This window comes from Somniosus microcephalus, unplaced genomic scaffold (assembly GCF_052327205.1).
Source record: "Somniosus microcephalus isolate GS21.2 unplaced genomic scaffold, FLI_Smic_1.0 unresolved_chr7, whole genome shotgun sequence".
In the NCBI taxonomy this organism is placed as follows: Eukaryota; Metazoa; Chordata; class Chondrichthyes; order Squaliformes; family Somniosidae; genus Somniosus; species Somniosus microcephalus.
This window is the reverse complement of record NW_028225185.1, coordinates 38045040-38061356: the sequence shown is the minus strand read 5'-3', so window position 1 is coordinate 38061356 and position 16317 is coordinate 38045040. Positions and strand designations below refer to the sequence as shown.

Here is a 16317-nt window from a genome sequence, read left to right as displayed (position 1 = left end):
CCTGCTCCGCCATTCAATAAGATCATGGCTGATCTGATCCTAACCGCCAATCCACTATCACAGAACCATCTCCTGAATCTAACAGAATTAGACACACGAAATAGGAGCAAGATCAGGCTACACGGCCCCTGGGCCCGCTCCGCTACCCACAGGGCCATGACCGATCCGAACCTAGACTCATGTCCAAATTCCTGCCCGCTCCCCGTAACCCTTAATTCCCTTTACTTCTAGGAAACTGTCTATTTCTGTTTTAAATTTATGTAATGATGTAGCTTCTACAGCTTTTTGGGGCAGCATATTCCATGGACCTACCACCCTCTGAGTGAAGTAGTTCCTCCTCATCTCAGTTTTGAAAGAGCAGCCCCTTAATCCGTCTCCCAATGACTTTAAATCTCTGCCCCCCTGGTTATTGACCTCTCTGCTCAGGGCAATAGGTCCTTCCTATCCACTCTATCCAGGGCCCCCTCATCATTTTATACACCTCGATTAAATCTCCCCTCAGCCTCCTCTGTTCCAAAGAAAACAACCCCAGCCTCTCCAATCCTTCCTCATCGCTAAAATTCTCCAGCTCAGGCAACATCCTTGTAAATCTCCTCCGCACCCTCTCCAGTGCAATCACATCCTTCCTGTAATGTGGTGACCAGAACTGCACGCCGTGCTCTAGCTGAGGCCTAACTAGTGTTTTATACAGTCCAAGCACAACCTCCCTGCTCTTGTATTCTATGCCTCGGCTAATAAAGGCAAGCATTCCGTCTGCCTTTTTAACCACCTTATCTACCTGGCCTGCTACCTTCAGGGATCTGTGGACATGCACTCCAAGGCCCCTCTGCTCCTCTACGCTTCTCTGTGTCCTACCTTTTATTGTGTTTCCATTACAGCGTGCACCGTAGGAATAATTTATACTGTAAATATAAAACTAAGGTCAGAATGTACAACTTGGGGTACAGATACACTGGGGGGCATTCTAGGGGTATAGAAAAAACTTACACCGAGCACTGGGGTTCACTTATACAGGGATAGAATTGAGAAACAGAGAGGTTATGTTAAATTTATATGGGACGTTGGTTAGACCACACTTGGAGCACTGTGCACAGTTCTGGTCTCCATATCACACTTGGAGCACTGTGCACAGTTCTGGTCTCCATATCACACTTGGAGCACTGTGCACAGTTCTGGTCTCCATATCACACTTGGAGCACTGTGCACAGTTCTGGTCTCCATATCACACTAGGAGCACTGTGCACAGTTCTGGTCTCCATATCACACTTGGAGCACTGTGCACAGTTCTGGTCTCCATATCACACTTGGAGCACTGTGCACAGTTCTGGTCTCCATATCACACTTGGAGCACTGTGCACAGTTCTGGTCTCCATATCACACTTGGAGCACTGTGCACAGTTCTGGTCTCTATATCACACTTGGAGCACTGTGCACAGTTCTGGTCTCCAGATCACACTTGGAGCACTGTGTACAGTTCTGGTCTCCATATCACACTTGGAGCAGTGTGCACAGTTCTGGTTTCCATATCACACTTGGAGCACTGTGCACAGTTCTGGTCTCTAGACCACACTTGGAATACTGTGCACAGTTCTGGTCTCCATATCACACTTGGAGCAGTGTGCACAGTTCTGGTTTCCATATCACACTTGGAGCACTGTGCCCAGTTCTGGTCTCCATATCACACTTGGAGCACTGCGCACAGTTCTGGTCTCCATATCACACTTGGAGCACTGTGCACAGTTCTGGTCTCCATATCACACTTGGAGCACTGTGCACAGTTCTGGTCTCCATATCTCACTTGGAGCACTGTGCAGAGTTCTGGTCTCCATATCGCACTTGGAGCACTGTGCACAGTTCTGGTCTCCATTTTATAAAAAGGATATAGAGGCACTGGAGAGGGTGGAGAATGGCGTGTTTTCTGTCATGTGACATTGTGTGTAACTGCAACCATCCTTCATCCCATCGTCGCTCAGTCACATCGTCATTGCCTCAAAACATCATGCAACCCTCCCAGCTCAGGGCATTGCTGCGATCAGCGCATTTGTTGAATGCATTATTCCTGTGATGTTACCAACTTGCTTCAGGAACTGCGCCACGGAAAATGGAATGTAACCTGCTTATGATGTGTATGCCTGAAACAGTGCAGCCCGCTTAAGATCTACTCCGAAGCATCTCCGCCAGTCCTCAGGTCTCCCGTTGGTGATGGGAGTTTTCAGTGATAAGAACCAAACCACCCCCCCTGTTCAGAGTTCGACTTGTTGGCCGTGGGTCTTTCACGCACATCGGAGTCAGAAGGCCGTGGGTCCGAGCCCCCACTCCAGAGACTCGAGCCCCATAATCCAGGCCCGACACTCCCCCAGTGCCAGTACTGAGGGAGCGCCGCACTGTCGGAGGGGCGGTACTGAGGGAGCGCCGCACTGTCGGAGGGGCGGTACTGAGGGAGCGCCGCACTGTCAGAGGGGCGGTACTGAGGGAGCGCCGCACTGTCGGAGGGGCGGTACTGAGGGAGCGCCGCACTGTCGGAGGGGCGGTACTGAGGGAGCGCCGCACTGTCGGAGGGGCGGCACTGAGGGAGCGCCGCACTGTCGGAGAGGTGTTACTGAGGGACGCCGCACTGTTGGAGGGGCGGCACTGAGGGAGCGCCGCACTGTCGGAGGGGCAGTACTGAGGGAGCGCCACACTGTCGGAGGGGTGGTACTGAGGGAGCGTCGCACTGTCGGAGGGGCGGTACTGAGGGAGCGCCGCACTGTTGGAGGGGCGGTACTGAGGGAGCGCCGCACTGTGGGAGGGGCGGTACTGAGGGAGCGCCGCACTGTCGGAGGGGCGGTACTGAGGGAACGCCGCACTGTCGCAGTGGTGGTACTGAGGGAGCGTCACACTGTCGGAGGGGCGGTACTGAGGGAGCGCCGCACTGTCGGAGGGGCGGTACTGAGGGAGCGCTGCACTGTTGGAGGGGCGGTACTGAGGGAGCTCCGCACTGTCGGAGGGGCGGTACTGAGGGAGCGCCGCACTGTCGGAGGGGCGGTACTGAGGGAGCGCCGCACTGTCGGAGGGGTGGTACTGAGGGAGCGCTGCACTGTTGGAGGGGCGGTACTGAGGGAGCGCCGCACTGTCGGAGGGGCAGTACTGAGGGAGCACCGCACTGTCGGAGGGGCGGTACTAAGGGAGCGCCGCACTGTCGGAGGGACAGTACTGAGGGAGCGCCACACTGTTGGAGGGGGCAGTACTGAGGGAGCGCCGCACTGTCGGAGGGGCGGTACTAAGGGAGCGCCGCACTGTCGGAGGGACAGTACTGAGGGAGTGCCGCACTGTTGGAGGGGGCAGTACTGAGGGAGCGCTGCACTGTCGGCGGGGCAGTACTGAGGGAGCGCCGCACTGTCAGAGGGGCAGTACTGAGGGAGCGCCTCACTGTCGGAGGGGCAGTACTGAGGGAGCGCCACACTGTCGGAGGGACAGTACTGAGGGAGCGCCACACTGTCGGTGGTGCCATCTTTCGGATGAGACGTTAAACCCGAGGACCCCGTCTGCCCTCTCAGGTGGATGTAAAAGATCCCACGGCCACTATTGGAAGAAGAGCAGGGGGGAGTTCTCCCCGGTGTCCTGGGGCCGATATTTATCCCTCAACCAACATCACTAAAAACAGATGATCCGGTCATTTGTCACATTGCTGTTTGTGGGAGCTTGCTGTGCGCAAATTGGCTGCCGCGTTTCCTACATTACAACAGTGACCACACTTCAAAAAAAGTCCTTCATTGGCTGTGAGGCGCTTTGGGACGTCCTGAGGTGGGGAAAGGCGCTGGAGAAATGGGAGTCTGGCGTTTTGCACCTTGCTTGTGGGTTGATGTTCTTCAGGGCTGTGCTGAATTTGCGTGGATAACGAGCCGATCTACTTAAAGGGACATCCCCCCAAGCCGAGGTGGCCTTTTTTTCGGGGTGGGGGGGGTGGCGTGGGGTTGGGGGGAATGGTTCGGCACTTCCGCAGGCGAGGTCCCCGATGCTCGCCGCCCAAAATCTTGCTGCTCCGCGCTTCCGTCAGGCGAACTGCGTAAGATGGCCGGGCGAGACTGGAAGAAAAGGCGGTGGGGGTGGGTCGGGGGGGGAGGGGAGGGGAGGGGGCGCGACACACAATTTGACGGGGTCGGGCAACCGGTTGGAGGCCGGAAGTCTTCGAACGTCGTCGCCTTGTCCCGGGTCCCTCGGCTTGCTGGGCCAGCCACTTTAAGTAACGTGCGTTATCTCGCCGTGTAATGATTTTGACCGGCGGTTTGGTGGGGAGGGGGGGGGGTTTTCCGTTCTCCCGCCACCATTGACCCGTTGGCTAAAAAAAAACTTCGCCCCCCCCCCGCACCGCTGCCCGTCCGTGTCTGTTGGTTCATTTGCAAAGGTCAAGTGACAAGAGGTCGGCACCCCTTCCGTTCGCGAGCGTCCCGGCAGTCCCATCCCCGGAGCTCCCTTTGGACAGACCCCCGCCGCATGCTCTGCCCACGCTGGGCGTGGGTAACATAGGAGCAGGAGTGAGCCATTCGGCCCCTCAAGCCCGCTCCGCCATTCAATGTGATCATGGCTGATCATCCAAACTCAGTACCCTGTCCCTGCCTTCTCCCCATACCCCTTGATCCCTTTAGCCTTAAGAAATATATCCAACTCCTTCTTGAATATATTTAATGAATAGGCCTCCACTGCCTTGTGTGGTAGAGAATTCCACAGGTTCACCACTCTCTGGGTGAAGAAATTCCTCCTCATCTCAGTTCTAAATGGCTTACCCCTTATCCTTAGACTGTGAGCCCTGGTTCTGGACTCCCCCGCCATCGGGAACATCCTTCCTGCATCTAGTCTGTCTAGTCCTGTTAGAATTTTATAAGTTTCAATGAGATCCCCTCTCATTCTTCTAAACTCCAGCGAATATAAGCCCAATCGACCCAATCTCTCCTCATACGTCATTCCTGCCATCCCAGGTATCAGCCTGGTGAATCTTCGCTGTACTCCCTCCATGGCAAGAACATCCTTCCTCAGATAAGGTGACCAGAACTGCACACAATACTCAAGGTGTGGTCTCACCAAGGCCCTGTACAACTGCAGCAAGACATCCTTGTTCCTGTACTCAAACCCTCTCGCTACGAAGGCCAACATACCATTTGCCTTCTTAACCGCCTGCTGCACCTGCATGCTTACCTTCAGCGACTGGTGCACAAGGACACCCAGGTCTCGTTGCACTTCCCCTTCTCCCAATCTATTGCCATTCAGATAATAATTTACCTTCCTGTTTTTGCCACCAAAGTGGATAACCTCGCATTTATCCACGTTATATTGCATCTGCCATGCTTCTGCCCAATCACCCAACCTGTTCAAATCATCCTGGAGTTTCTCGGCATCCTCCTCACAGGACACACGCCCACCCAGCTTTGTGTCGTCTGCAAACTTGGAGCTATTACATCTAGTTCCCTCGTCTAGATCATTAATATATATTGTGAATAGCTGGGGTCCTAGCACCGATCCCTGCGGTACCCCACTAGTCACTGCCTGCCACTCGGAAAAAGAGCCTGTGGGGGTTGCCACATTGTCCATGGAGGGCCAGCCATCCCTGCGCCACGTACCTGGGCAGGCTGGTCGCAGTGTCCGTTGAGGGCGCGTCTAATCTTGTCACTTCACCTTACGGGCTTCCACCCTTCCTCGACGTTGGTCTCCGGGGGGGCGGGGGGAGTGCGCGGCAGCATGCACAGGAAGCCCCTCTCGTAAACTGGCGTGCGGCGCCCTCGGGTGACCCCCCTCCCTCCAGCCCGCCCCGAGCCAAGTACTGCGGCTTCAAGACTTATACTCAAATGGTTATGCGTATGGCACGTCTGCATGGGGTGTGACGGGAGGCGGGGGGCGGATGTTTTATCAGCGGGACGCACGCGTAGGATGGCGGGGGGCGAGTTACCGCGACGCTCGGTCGGTTTCCGCCTTTCTGTTGATTTGCGGGTGTTTTTTATTTCAGCCATGGGCTGGCCTGAACTGTCACTTTTGACCTCTCTCCTGCAGCATGGCGATTCACCTTTTGGCCTTTCTCACTTGACCCCCCCCCCCCATCCAGCTCTCCCAACACAGGCCGCCTCCATTCGCACACCGCATATTTTCTGTTTCTTTTTACAGACTGCTAATGACATGTGGCTGGACCTAGCGATGCATTATTTTGGGGTTCTTTTCCAACCCCCCATCCCACTCCGTTTCTGATTTCTTCTGTTTTCTCTTGGGCGCTTTGCTCTTCCTCTGTAGGCCTCTCTCAGCGAGCGGGGTTGGCGGGCGGGTGGTCTGGATCGAGGACCATTTAACTTGCGTTTATTCTCCAGGCAGAGGGGTACCTTTTACACCTTGTATTTTCTGTACACAATCCGCCTCCGATTAACGGGTAAAAAAATAACCGATCGGACCTCACGTCGGGGGATGGCCCCCTTTAACTCCCCCCGCCACCCCCTCTCCCGCCGTCCCCTGATTCACGGCCTTTTCTCAGCAACCCCCCCTTCATCACCTGACGCCTCAGCGGGGAGATATGGAGGGGGGGGGCACGAAGCGGGAGGGCTCTCCCATTACACGCCCCGCTCCGTATTCGGTCCCGTTGGCTTCGATGGGGCTGAATGCCGGGTGCGTGCCCGATTTAAAAATTCTCCTCCTTCCTTTCAAATCCCCTCCTCCAGCCCAGACCTCTGCGCTCCTCCAATTCCGGCCTCTTGCGCATCACCCACCCCCACCGATTTTGGCGACCGCGCCAGGGCCCCGAGCTCTGGAATTCCCTCCCTAAACCTCGCCGCCTCTCTCTCCTCCTTTAAGACGCTCCTTAAAACCGACCTCTTTGACCCAGCTTTTGGTCACCTGTCCTAATATCTCCTTCTGTGGCTCGGGTCAAATTTTGTCTTATAATCGCTCCTGTGAAGCGCCTTGGGACGTTTTACTATGTTAAAGGCGCTATATAAATGCAGGTTGCTGTTGTTGATGAAATTGCCCTCCATATCTATGCCTCTCTAAAGTGTCGAGTCAGTGACTTGAAACTGAGCATTTGAAAGTAGCCCAAAAGAGTGTTCAGTGTCAGAACCCCTTGTCTGATTTGCGTTAGTTTATTAAAAAGCCTTGCGAAGTAAACGTAACTCTGTCACACTTTGCTCACGTCACCCTTAATCATAACCAAATTTATTAAAACGAGCCCCCGATTTATGCGAATCCATGCGAAATCGATTCGCCGCACCTGCTGCGGTTGGCTCACCGTAACCCGGGGCGTTGACGCGCGAACCCTGACCCTCGAGCCCTGCAGCGGGTGGGGAGAGGGGGCCAAGAAAGTTGACTAAAAATACAAGCAACGGATTGTCCCCGTAGGAACCGTTCCCCTCCCGGAGAAGGGGGTATCGCAAAAACCCAACCCCCCCCCCCCACTCCTCCTCTACGTCACCGATTGGTTAGCGCCTCGGGATAAACACGCTCGCCAACCCGTTTTGAAATAAATTGGTGCGTTGGTGCGCGAGGGGATTTGACGGGGAACGGGCTAGCCAAGGCCACCGGTGGCCGAGATACGGCCACGCCCGACCACCAGGCCGTCCCGAGTGGACGTGGGGATTGCGAGCCGCATTTTCCAAGGGCCTGATCTTCACTTGAACCAGGAGAGGGGAGTCTCCGAGTTTAGAACATAAGAACATAAGAAATAGGAGCAGGAGTAGGCCAATCGGCCCCTCAAGTTTTCCTTCGGTGCCTTCGCAGTTGGCGGGGAAACACTTCGAGCCCTGATCTGCCGCGCTCCCTGACTTAAGAAAACTACCAGGCACTCGGTCTAAGCGTTAAACAAAGCTTTAATCAACTGTTTTACAACATGGAGGTCTAGTTGTGTCCTTCACTAGTTCCTGTTAAAGAATGTCCCTGCGCAAGCTGGGCCCGTGCCCGAGTATTTATACCCTCCCTGGACAGCGCCGCCCGCAGGCCGCTCAGCATTATTTCAGAAGTCTTTCTTTCACGAATGGCTGATTCATGTCGCTCCCCAACTTGCCGACCGTTAAGCAGGCCGCGGCGGACGGGGCGGCGAGGCCGACGCCGTCTCCCGAGGCGGGGCAGTCCCCACTCGAGCCGGATGATCTCCTGGGAGGGGCGGCGAACCGGATTAACAAGGAAACACACCCCCCCCCCTACCACCCCAGACCAATTTGGGAGGGAGTCGACCTCCGAATCAATCTTAGTGAGCCCATCTCCAACGGCAACCGAGAGGTCCACTTGGAGAGACGGCCAAGGCCTTTGTAACAAGTTGGTTCCTCAGGATCTTCTTGGGAAAACCATCTTCACCACATGAACACCTGTGTGCGCGTGTGTGTGTGTGTGGATCCATCTACGTGCACGCACACCCCCAATCTCTTTTCACAATTTCTATTTTCACTCCAAGCTTTAATTCACTTTTGCTTTTAGATTCCAGTCTTCTTTCACTCCAGTTTCTCCTCTTTTTTTCTGATCTCATGCCTCTCTCGTTTACTTCAGACTCATCTCTCACGGGGCGATCCCCTCGTGTGTCTAACTTGTCTTATCTTGTTCCTCCTCTCCACCTTTCCCACCACCCCCCCCCATCTTCCCGTTCCGCGACACCCCACCCCACCCCACCCCACTCCCCACCCCCATCCTCGTCCCCGCCAGCTCCGAGTGGTGAAAGCCTTCCGTAGCTCGCTCTACGAAGGACTGGAGAAGCCGGACCCGCGGACCTCCATCCACAACTTCATGACCCACCCCGAGTTCCTGATCAGCGACTCCCAGCCCGACATCCCCCTCATCGACGACACGGACCTGGAGGAGGAGGAGGGGGGGGAGGGGGCGCGGCCGGCCGAGCAGGACCCCAGCCCGCCCCCGTCCCCCAACAAGAACAACAACGCCATCGACAGCGGCATCTACCTGACCACCGACCTGAGCAAATCGGCCCTCTTCTCCACCTCTGGCAGCCCGCTACACAGCGTGGAAACCTCGCTTTAGCTTTGGACTTTTCGACTGGGGGGGTCCGGCGGCCTGTTGCAATTCCAGAGAAAGGGAGTTGGGGGGTGGGGGGGACGTGGGGGTGGGGAATAGTTGTTTCAAGAGCTAACTTATTAAGCACCACACAGCACACGCATCTATCTGCCGTTTGGGTTCTGCGAAGATGACAATGGACCATGGGAACTGAACTCGAGTCTACTTCAAAGAACCTCCGTCCCTCTATCATAAGGGTTTTTTCTTTTGAGATGGGGGTGGGTTTGTTTGAGAGTGGTGACGAGGGAGGGCATGTGAAGACTTTGCGGTTTGTGCGAGGAGATGGAAGAGGTGGAGATATGCCCTACATGCAATTTGCAGAGGCTTTGGGGGAAGAACCTCGACTGAACACGTCTGGCCAGGACACCACTGCCGCCGTCGCCGCTTGCTCCCGAAGGAAGGGGATCAAGGCAAAAATATTTACGAATAATTATTATTAATATACAATTCACTCTCTGTTGGTATCGCATGTCATTCTTGGACCATCGGTAAGACTATCACTTGTCCGTGGCGGGTCTTCTTAAGGCTGGTGGTTGGGTTGGTCAGTTATTGGCCCCGTGAAGGCTGCAAATATTTTGTCCTCTTTGCCCCGCTCCCCCCACACCAGAAAGAAACAGAAATTAAACTCCTAATGAAAGCTCTCCTGTCTAATCCCACTCTCCAGCTTTCGCTCCCCAGCCCCATAGGTTACCTGAATCGTTACAGGTTGGCCAATATCCAAGCACAAAGCCATTGAGGTGAAAGGAAATATGTTAATTCTGTGGGTTGGGTATTATAGACGCTGGGGTTCGACCTGGGAGGCGGAGTGGCTGAGGATTGAGGTGTGAAGGCACCTTCTTACTGCTGGGTAACGAGCATAGTTAACTCTCACCATCTCCCACTGGCCGCTTACCTCTTGTGTCTCAGTCCCCTCTCCCTCAAGGAGGTATCTGTACACTGACTGGTGTCTCTCGGTCCCCTCTCTCTCAGGGAGGTATCTATCCACTGACTGGTGTCTCTCAGTCCCCTCTCCCTCAGGGAGATATCTGTACACTGACTGGTGTCTCTCAGTCCCTCTCCCTCAGGGAGATATCTGTACACTGACTGGTGTCTCTCAGTCCCCTCTCCCTCAGGGAGATATCTGTCCACTGACTGGTGTCTCTCAGTCCCCTCTCAGGGAGATATCTGTACACTGACTGGTGTCTCTCAGTCCCTCTCCCTCAGGGAGATATCTGTACACTGACTGGTGTCTCTCAGTCCCCTCTCTCAGGGAGATATCTGTACACTGACTGGTGTCTCTCAGTCCCCTCTCCCTCAGGGAGATACCTGTACACTGACTGGTGTCTCTCAGTCCCTCTCCCTCAGGGAGATATCTGTACACTGACTGGTGTCTCTCAGTCCCTCTCTCTCAGGGAGATATCTGTACACTGACTGGTGTCACTCAGTCCCCTCTCCCTCAGGGAGATATCTGTACACTGACTGGTGTCTCTCAGTCCCCCCTCTCTGAGGGAGATATCTGTACACTGACTGGTGTCTCTCAGTCCCCTCTCCCTCAGGGAGATATCTGCACACTGACTGGTGTCTCTCAGTCCCTCGCAGAGAGGAGGTGATAACTGGCAGGAGGAAAGGGGATAGTCCCCTAGTTTGGGTGGGGACACCTCGATGAGAGAGTCATCTTCTCGTCCCAGAATTCAATTCCCCTTCAGCAGCAGATGCCAAGAGGAGTGCCCTTGATAGAATTTAGTTACATTTTCCACCACAGCAGCCAGCAAAAAAAAACAGCATTAACTTGGAGCAGAGGGGTTGGGGCTGGGAGGGTACAAGACTTGCACACCTAACCTCGAATAGTCACTGTAAGAACCCACTGCCACACTCACCCATAGATCACAGGAGATCCACACAAGTCCCTCAGGTCCGTTGAGTTCAAAAGAACAAAGCTTGTCTTTTTTTTTCCCCCCACCTTGTGGTCTTCTCTTTCAAGCGAAGGTTTAAAAAAATATAAAACAGCTCGTGCGATCCAGCGGGTTGTGTCCGAGGCGCCATTTAAATTTTTTTCGCCCGGGGCCGGCTCGGATTTTCGGCCGGCTTTCTCGCCGGTGCACCGCTGCGCATCGGAACGATTGGGCGGGAGGGGAAATGAAGGAGCAAGACCCGCGTGGAGGGGGGGGGCGAGGGAACTTTTTGCAATTCCACGCCAAAATACAGCCGCCCGCAATCATCTGCATTCGTTCCCTCTTAGTGCGCGCGCGAGAGAGAGAGAGAGGAGATGGAGGGAGAAAAAAAGATATATATTAAACCCATGCTATTTCCACGTCACATTTTTTAACAAATTCAATATGCTTGCACTTTTTAATTTGTGAAAGGTAGCTCTCTTGTGTTTGAGAAACCCTTTCGATGTCATCAGAATGCTCAATATGCTACATTGAGGAAAATATTGCAATATATCAAAAAAAAATTATCTGCTCGTTTTCAAAATGGAAAATAAAATATTAATAATCTGCGAGATCACACCTGTAAACTGTACAAGTTGGTATGGTTTTATCGGGATTGAACGACAGTTGAAATAAACATACTTTTTGTCTGTAGTAAGGTATTTGGAACATGTCTGGTTTTTTTATTACGTTCCTGGGATTGTGGGCGTCGGTGGCAAGGCCCAGCATTTATTGCCCATCCCGAATCGCCCTTGAGAAGGTGGTGGTGAGCCGCCTTCTTGAACCGCTGCAGTCCGTGTGGTGAAGGTGCTCCCACAGCGCTGTTAGGGAGGGAGTTCCAGGATTTGGACCCAGCGACGATGAAGGAACAGCCGAGATATTTCCAAGGCAGGATGGTGTGTGACTCAGAGGGGAACTTGGAGGTGGTGATGTTCCCGTGCGCCTGCTGCCCTTGTCCTTCTAGGTGGAAGAGGTCGCGGGTTTGGGAGGTGCTGCCGAAGAAGCCTTGGCGAGTTGCTGCAGTGCATCTTGTAGATGGTCCACACTGCAGCCACGGTGCGCCGGTGGTGGAGGGAGTGAATGTTTAAGGTGGTGGACGGGGTGCCGATCAAGCGGGCTGCTTTGTCCTGGATGGTGTCGAACTTCTCGAGTGTTGTTGGAGCTGCAACTCATCCAGGCAAGTGGAGAGTATTCCATCACACTCCTGACTTGTGCCTTGTAGATGGTGGAAAGGCTTTGGGGAGTCAGGAGGTGAGACACTCGCCGCAGAATTCCCAGCCTCTGGCCTGCTCTTGTAGCCACAGTATTTATGTGTCTGGTCCAGTTAAGTTTCTGGTCAATGGTGACCCCCAGGATGTTGATGGTGGGGGATTCGGCGATGGTAATGTCAAGGGGAGGTGGTTAGACTCTCGCTTGTTGGAGATAGTCATAGAAACATAGAAGATAGGAGCAGGAGTCGGCCATTCGGCCCCTCGAGCCTGCTCCGCCATTCAATGAGATCATGGCTGATCATCCAAATTCAGTGCCCTGTCCCTGCCTTCTCCCCATATCCCTTGATCCCTTTAGCCTTAAGAAATATATCCAACTCCTTCTTGAATATATTTAATGAATTGGCCTCCACTGCCTTCTGTGGTAGAGAATTCCACAGGTTCACCACTCTCTGGGTGAAGAAATTCCTCCTCATCTCTGTCCTAAATGGCTTACCCCTTATCCTTAGACTGTGACCCCTGGTTCTGGACTCCCCGACCATCGGGAACATCCTTCCTGCATCTAGTCTGTCTAGTCCTGTTAGAATTTTATAAGTTTCAATGAGATCCCCTCTCATTCTTCTAAATTGCCTGGCACTTCTGTGGCGCGAATGTTACCTGCCACATATCGACCCAAGCCTGAATGTCGTCCAGGTCTTGCTGCATGCGGGCATGGACTGCTTCATTATCTGTGGAGTTGCGAATGGCGCTGAACACTGCAGTCATCAGCGGACTTCCCCATTTCTGACCTTATGATGGAGGGGGAAGGTCATTGATGAAGCAGCTGAAGATAGTTGGGCCCAGGACACTGCCCTGTCATGGGATTATGTTCCCATACAAAAAAGACAGTTCTGTTTCACACTCCTGCTCTGTGGAAAAGGTTATTGGGGGTGTTCTGTCTGGAAAAAAGGCGGGGGGGACATAAGAACATCAGAAATAGGAGCAGGAGTCGGCCATTCGGCCCCTCGAGCCTGCTCCACCATTCAATAAGATCACGGCTGATCTTCGACCTCAACTCCACTCACCCGCCCGATCCCTCGATTCCCAAGAGTCCAAAAATCTCTCGATCTCGGCCTTGAATATACTCAACGACTGAACCTCCACAGCCCTCTGGGGCAGAGAATTCCAAAGATTCACCGCCCTCTGAGTGAAGAAATTCCTCCTCATCTCAGTCCAAAATGGCCAACCCCTTATCCTGAGACTGTGACCCCTGGTTCTAGACTCTCCAGCCAGGGGGGAAACAGCCTCTCAGCATCTACCCTGTCAATCCCTGTAAGAATTTTGCATGTTTCAATGAGATCACCTCTCATTCTGCTAAACTCCAGAGAGTATCGGCCCAGTCTACTCAATCTCTCCTCATAGGACACTCCCCCTCATCCCAGGAAGCAGGCTGGTGAACCTTCGTTGCACTCCCTGTAATCACAGAACGATACACCACATAAGGAGGCCATTCGGCCCGTCGTGCCTGTGCCGGCTCTTTGAACGAGCTCTCCAATCAGTCCCACTCCCCCCTGCTCTTTCCCCACAGCCCGGCACATTTCTCCCCTTCCAGTATTTCTCCAATTCCCCCTTTTGAAAGTTACTATTGAATCTGCTCCCACCGCCCTTTCAGGCAGCGCGTTCCAGATCACAACAACTCGCTGCGTAAAAAACATTCTCCTCATCTCCCCCTCTGGTTCTTTTACCGATTATCTTCAATCTGTGTCCTCTGGTTACCGACCTTCCTGCCACTGGGAACAGTTTCTCCTTATTTACTCCATCAAAACCCTTCATGATTTTGAACACCTCTATTAAATCTCCCTCATAATTCAGCTTCCTGGATTGCTGAGTGAGAAAGACTCGCATTTCTCCAGCGCCTTTCCCCACCTCAGGACGTCCCAAACCACTTCACAGCCAATGAAGGACTTTTTTTGAAGTGTGCTCACTGTTGTAATGTAGGAAACGCGGCAACCAATTTGCGCACAGCAAGCTCCCACAAACAGCAATGTGATAAATGACCAGATCATCTGTTTTAGTGATGTTGGTTGAGGGATAAATATTGGGCCCAGGACACCGGGGAGAACTCCCCCCTGCTCTTCTTCCAATAGTGGTCGTGGGATCTTTTACATCCACCTGAGAGGTCAGATGGGGGCCTCGGGTTTAATGTCTCATCCCGAAAGATGGCACCTCCAACAGTGCGGCGCTACCTCAGTACCGCCCCTCCAACAGTGCGGCGCTCCCTCAGTACCGCCCCTCCGACATTGCGGGGCTCCCTTGGTACCGCCCCTCCGACAGTGCGGCGCTCCCTCATAACCTCCCCTCCGACACTGCGGCACTCCCTCAGTACTGCCCCTCCAACAGTGCGGCGCTCCCTCAGTACCGCCCCTTCGACAGTGCGGCGCTCCCTCATAACCGCCCCTCCGACAGTGCGGCGCTCCCTCAGTACTGCCCCTCCGACATTGCGGGGCTCCCTTGGTACCGCCCCTCCGACAGTGCGGCGCTCCCTCATAACCGCCCCTCCGACACTGCGGCGCTCCCTCAGTAACGCCCCTCCGACAATGCGGCGCTCCCTCAGTACCGCCCCTCCGACACTGCGGAGCTCCCTCAGTACCACTCCTCCGACAGTGCGGCGCTCCCTCAGTACCGCACCTCTGACAGTGCGGCGCTCCCTCAGTACCGCCCCTCCGACAGTGCGGCGCTCCCTCAATACTGCCCTTCCGACAGTGCGGCGCTCCCTCGGTACTGGCCCTCTGACATTGCGGGGCTCCCTTGGTACCGCCCCTCCGACAGTGCGGCGCTCCCTCATAACCGCCCCCCCGACAGTGCGGCGCTCCCTCAGTACCGCCCCTCCGACACTGCGATGCTCCTTCAGCACCACCCCTCCGACAGTGCGGCACTCCCTCAGTACGGCACCTCCGACAGTGCGGCGCTCCCTCAGTACCGCCCCACCGACAGTGCGGCGCTCCCTCAGTACTGCCCCTCCGACAGTGCGGCACTCCCTCAGTACTGCCCCTCCGACAGTGCGGCTCTCCCTCAGTACTGCCCCTCCGACTGTGCGGCGCTCCCTCAGTACCGCCCCTCCGACAGTGCAGCGCTCCCTCAGTACTGCCCCTCCGACAGTGCGGCGCTCCCTCAGTACTGCTCCTCCGACAGTGCGGCGATCCCTCAGTACTGCCCCTCCCACAGTGCGGCGCTCCCTCAGTACTGCCCCCCCGACAGTGCAGCGCTCCCTCAATACTGCCCTTCCGACAGTGCGGCGCTCCCTCAGTGCCGCCACTCCGACAGTGCAGCACTCCCTCAGTACCACCCCTCCGACAGTGCAGCACTCCCTCAATACTGCCCTTCCGACAGTGCAGCGCTCCCTCAGTACTGCCCCTCCGACAGTGCAGCGCTCCCTCAGTACTGCACCTCCAACAGTGCAGTGCTTCCTAAGTACCGCCCCTCCAACAGTGCGGCGCTCCCTCAGTACCGCCCCTCCGACAGTGCAGCGCTCCCTCAGTACTGCCCCTCCGACAGTGCGGCGCTCCCTCAGTACCGCCCCTCCGACAGTTCGGCGCTCCCTCAGGACTGCCCCTCCGACAGTGCAGCGCTCCCTCAGTACCACCCCTCCGAGAGTGCGGCGCTCCCTCAGTACTGTCCCTCCGACATTGCGGCGCTCCCTCAGTACTGCCCCTCCGACTGTGGGGCGCTCCCTCAGTACTGCAGCTCCGACAGTGCGGCGCTCCCTCAGTACAGCCCCTCCGACAGTGCGGCGCTCCCTCAGTACTGCCCCTCCGACAGTGCGGCGCTCCCTCAGTACTGCCCCTCCGACAGTGCGGCGCTCCCTCAGTACTGCCCCTCCGACAGTGCGGCGATCCCTCAGTAACGCCCCTCCGACAGTGCGGCGCTCCCTCAGTACCACCCCTCCGACAGTGCGGCGCTCCCTCAGTACTGCCCCTCCGACAGTGCGGTGCTCCCTTAGTACCGCCCCTCCGACAGTGTGGCACTCCCTCAGTACTGCCCATCCGACAGTGCGGCGCTCCCTCAGTACTGCCACTCCGACATTGCGGCGCTCCCTCAGTACCGCTGCTCCGACAGTGCAGGGCTTCCTCAATACTGCCCCTCCGACAGTGCGGCGTTCCCTCAGTACTGCCCCTCGCTCAGTACTGCCCCTCCGACAGTGCGGTGCTCCCTCAGTA

General features: G+C 55.3%; 1 protein-coding gene across 1 annotated transcript in view; it reads left to right on the top strand.

Annotated features, from left to right (window-relative positions):
• LOC147086813 (plasma membrane calcium-transporting ATPase 1-like) overlaps window positions 1-9014 on the top strand; it is a 177504-nt gene extending 168490 nt beyond the window's left edge. The window contains exon 5 of the mRNA XM_085978324.1: window positions 8641-9014. Within this exon, the coding sequence (XP_085834450.1) occupies window positions 8641-8970 (330 nt within the window). The 3' untranslated portion in view covers window positions 8971-9014. The remainder of the gene's footprint in view (window positions 1-8640) is intronic.
• The last annotated feature ends 7303 nt before the right edge of the window (window positions 9015-16317 follow it).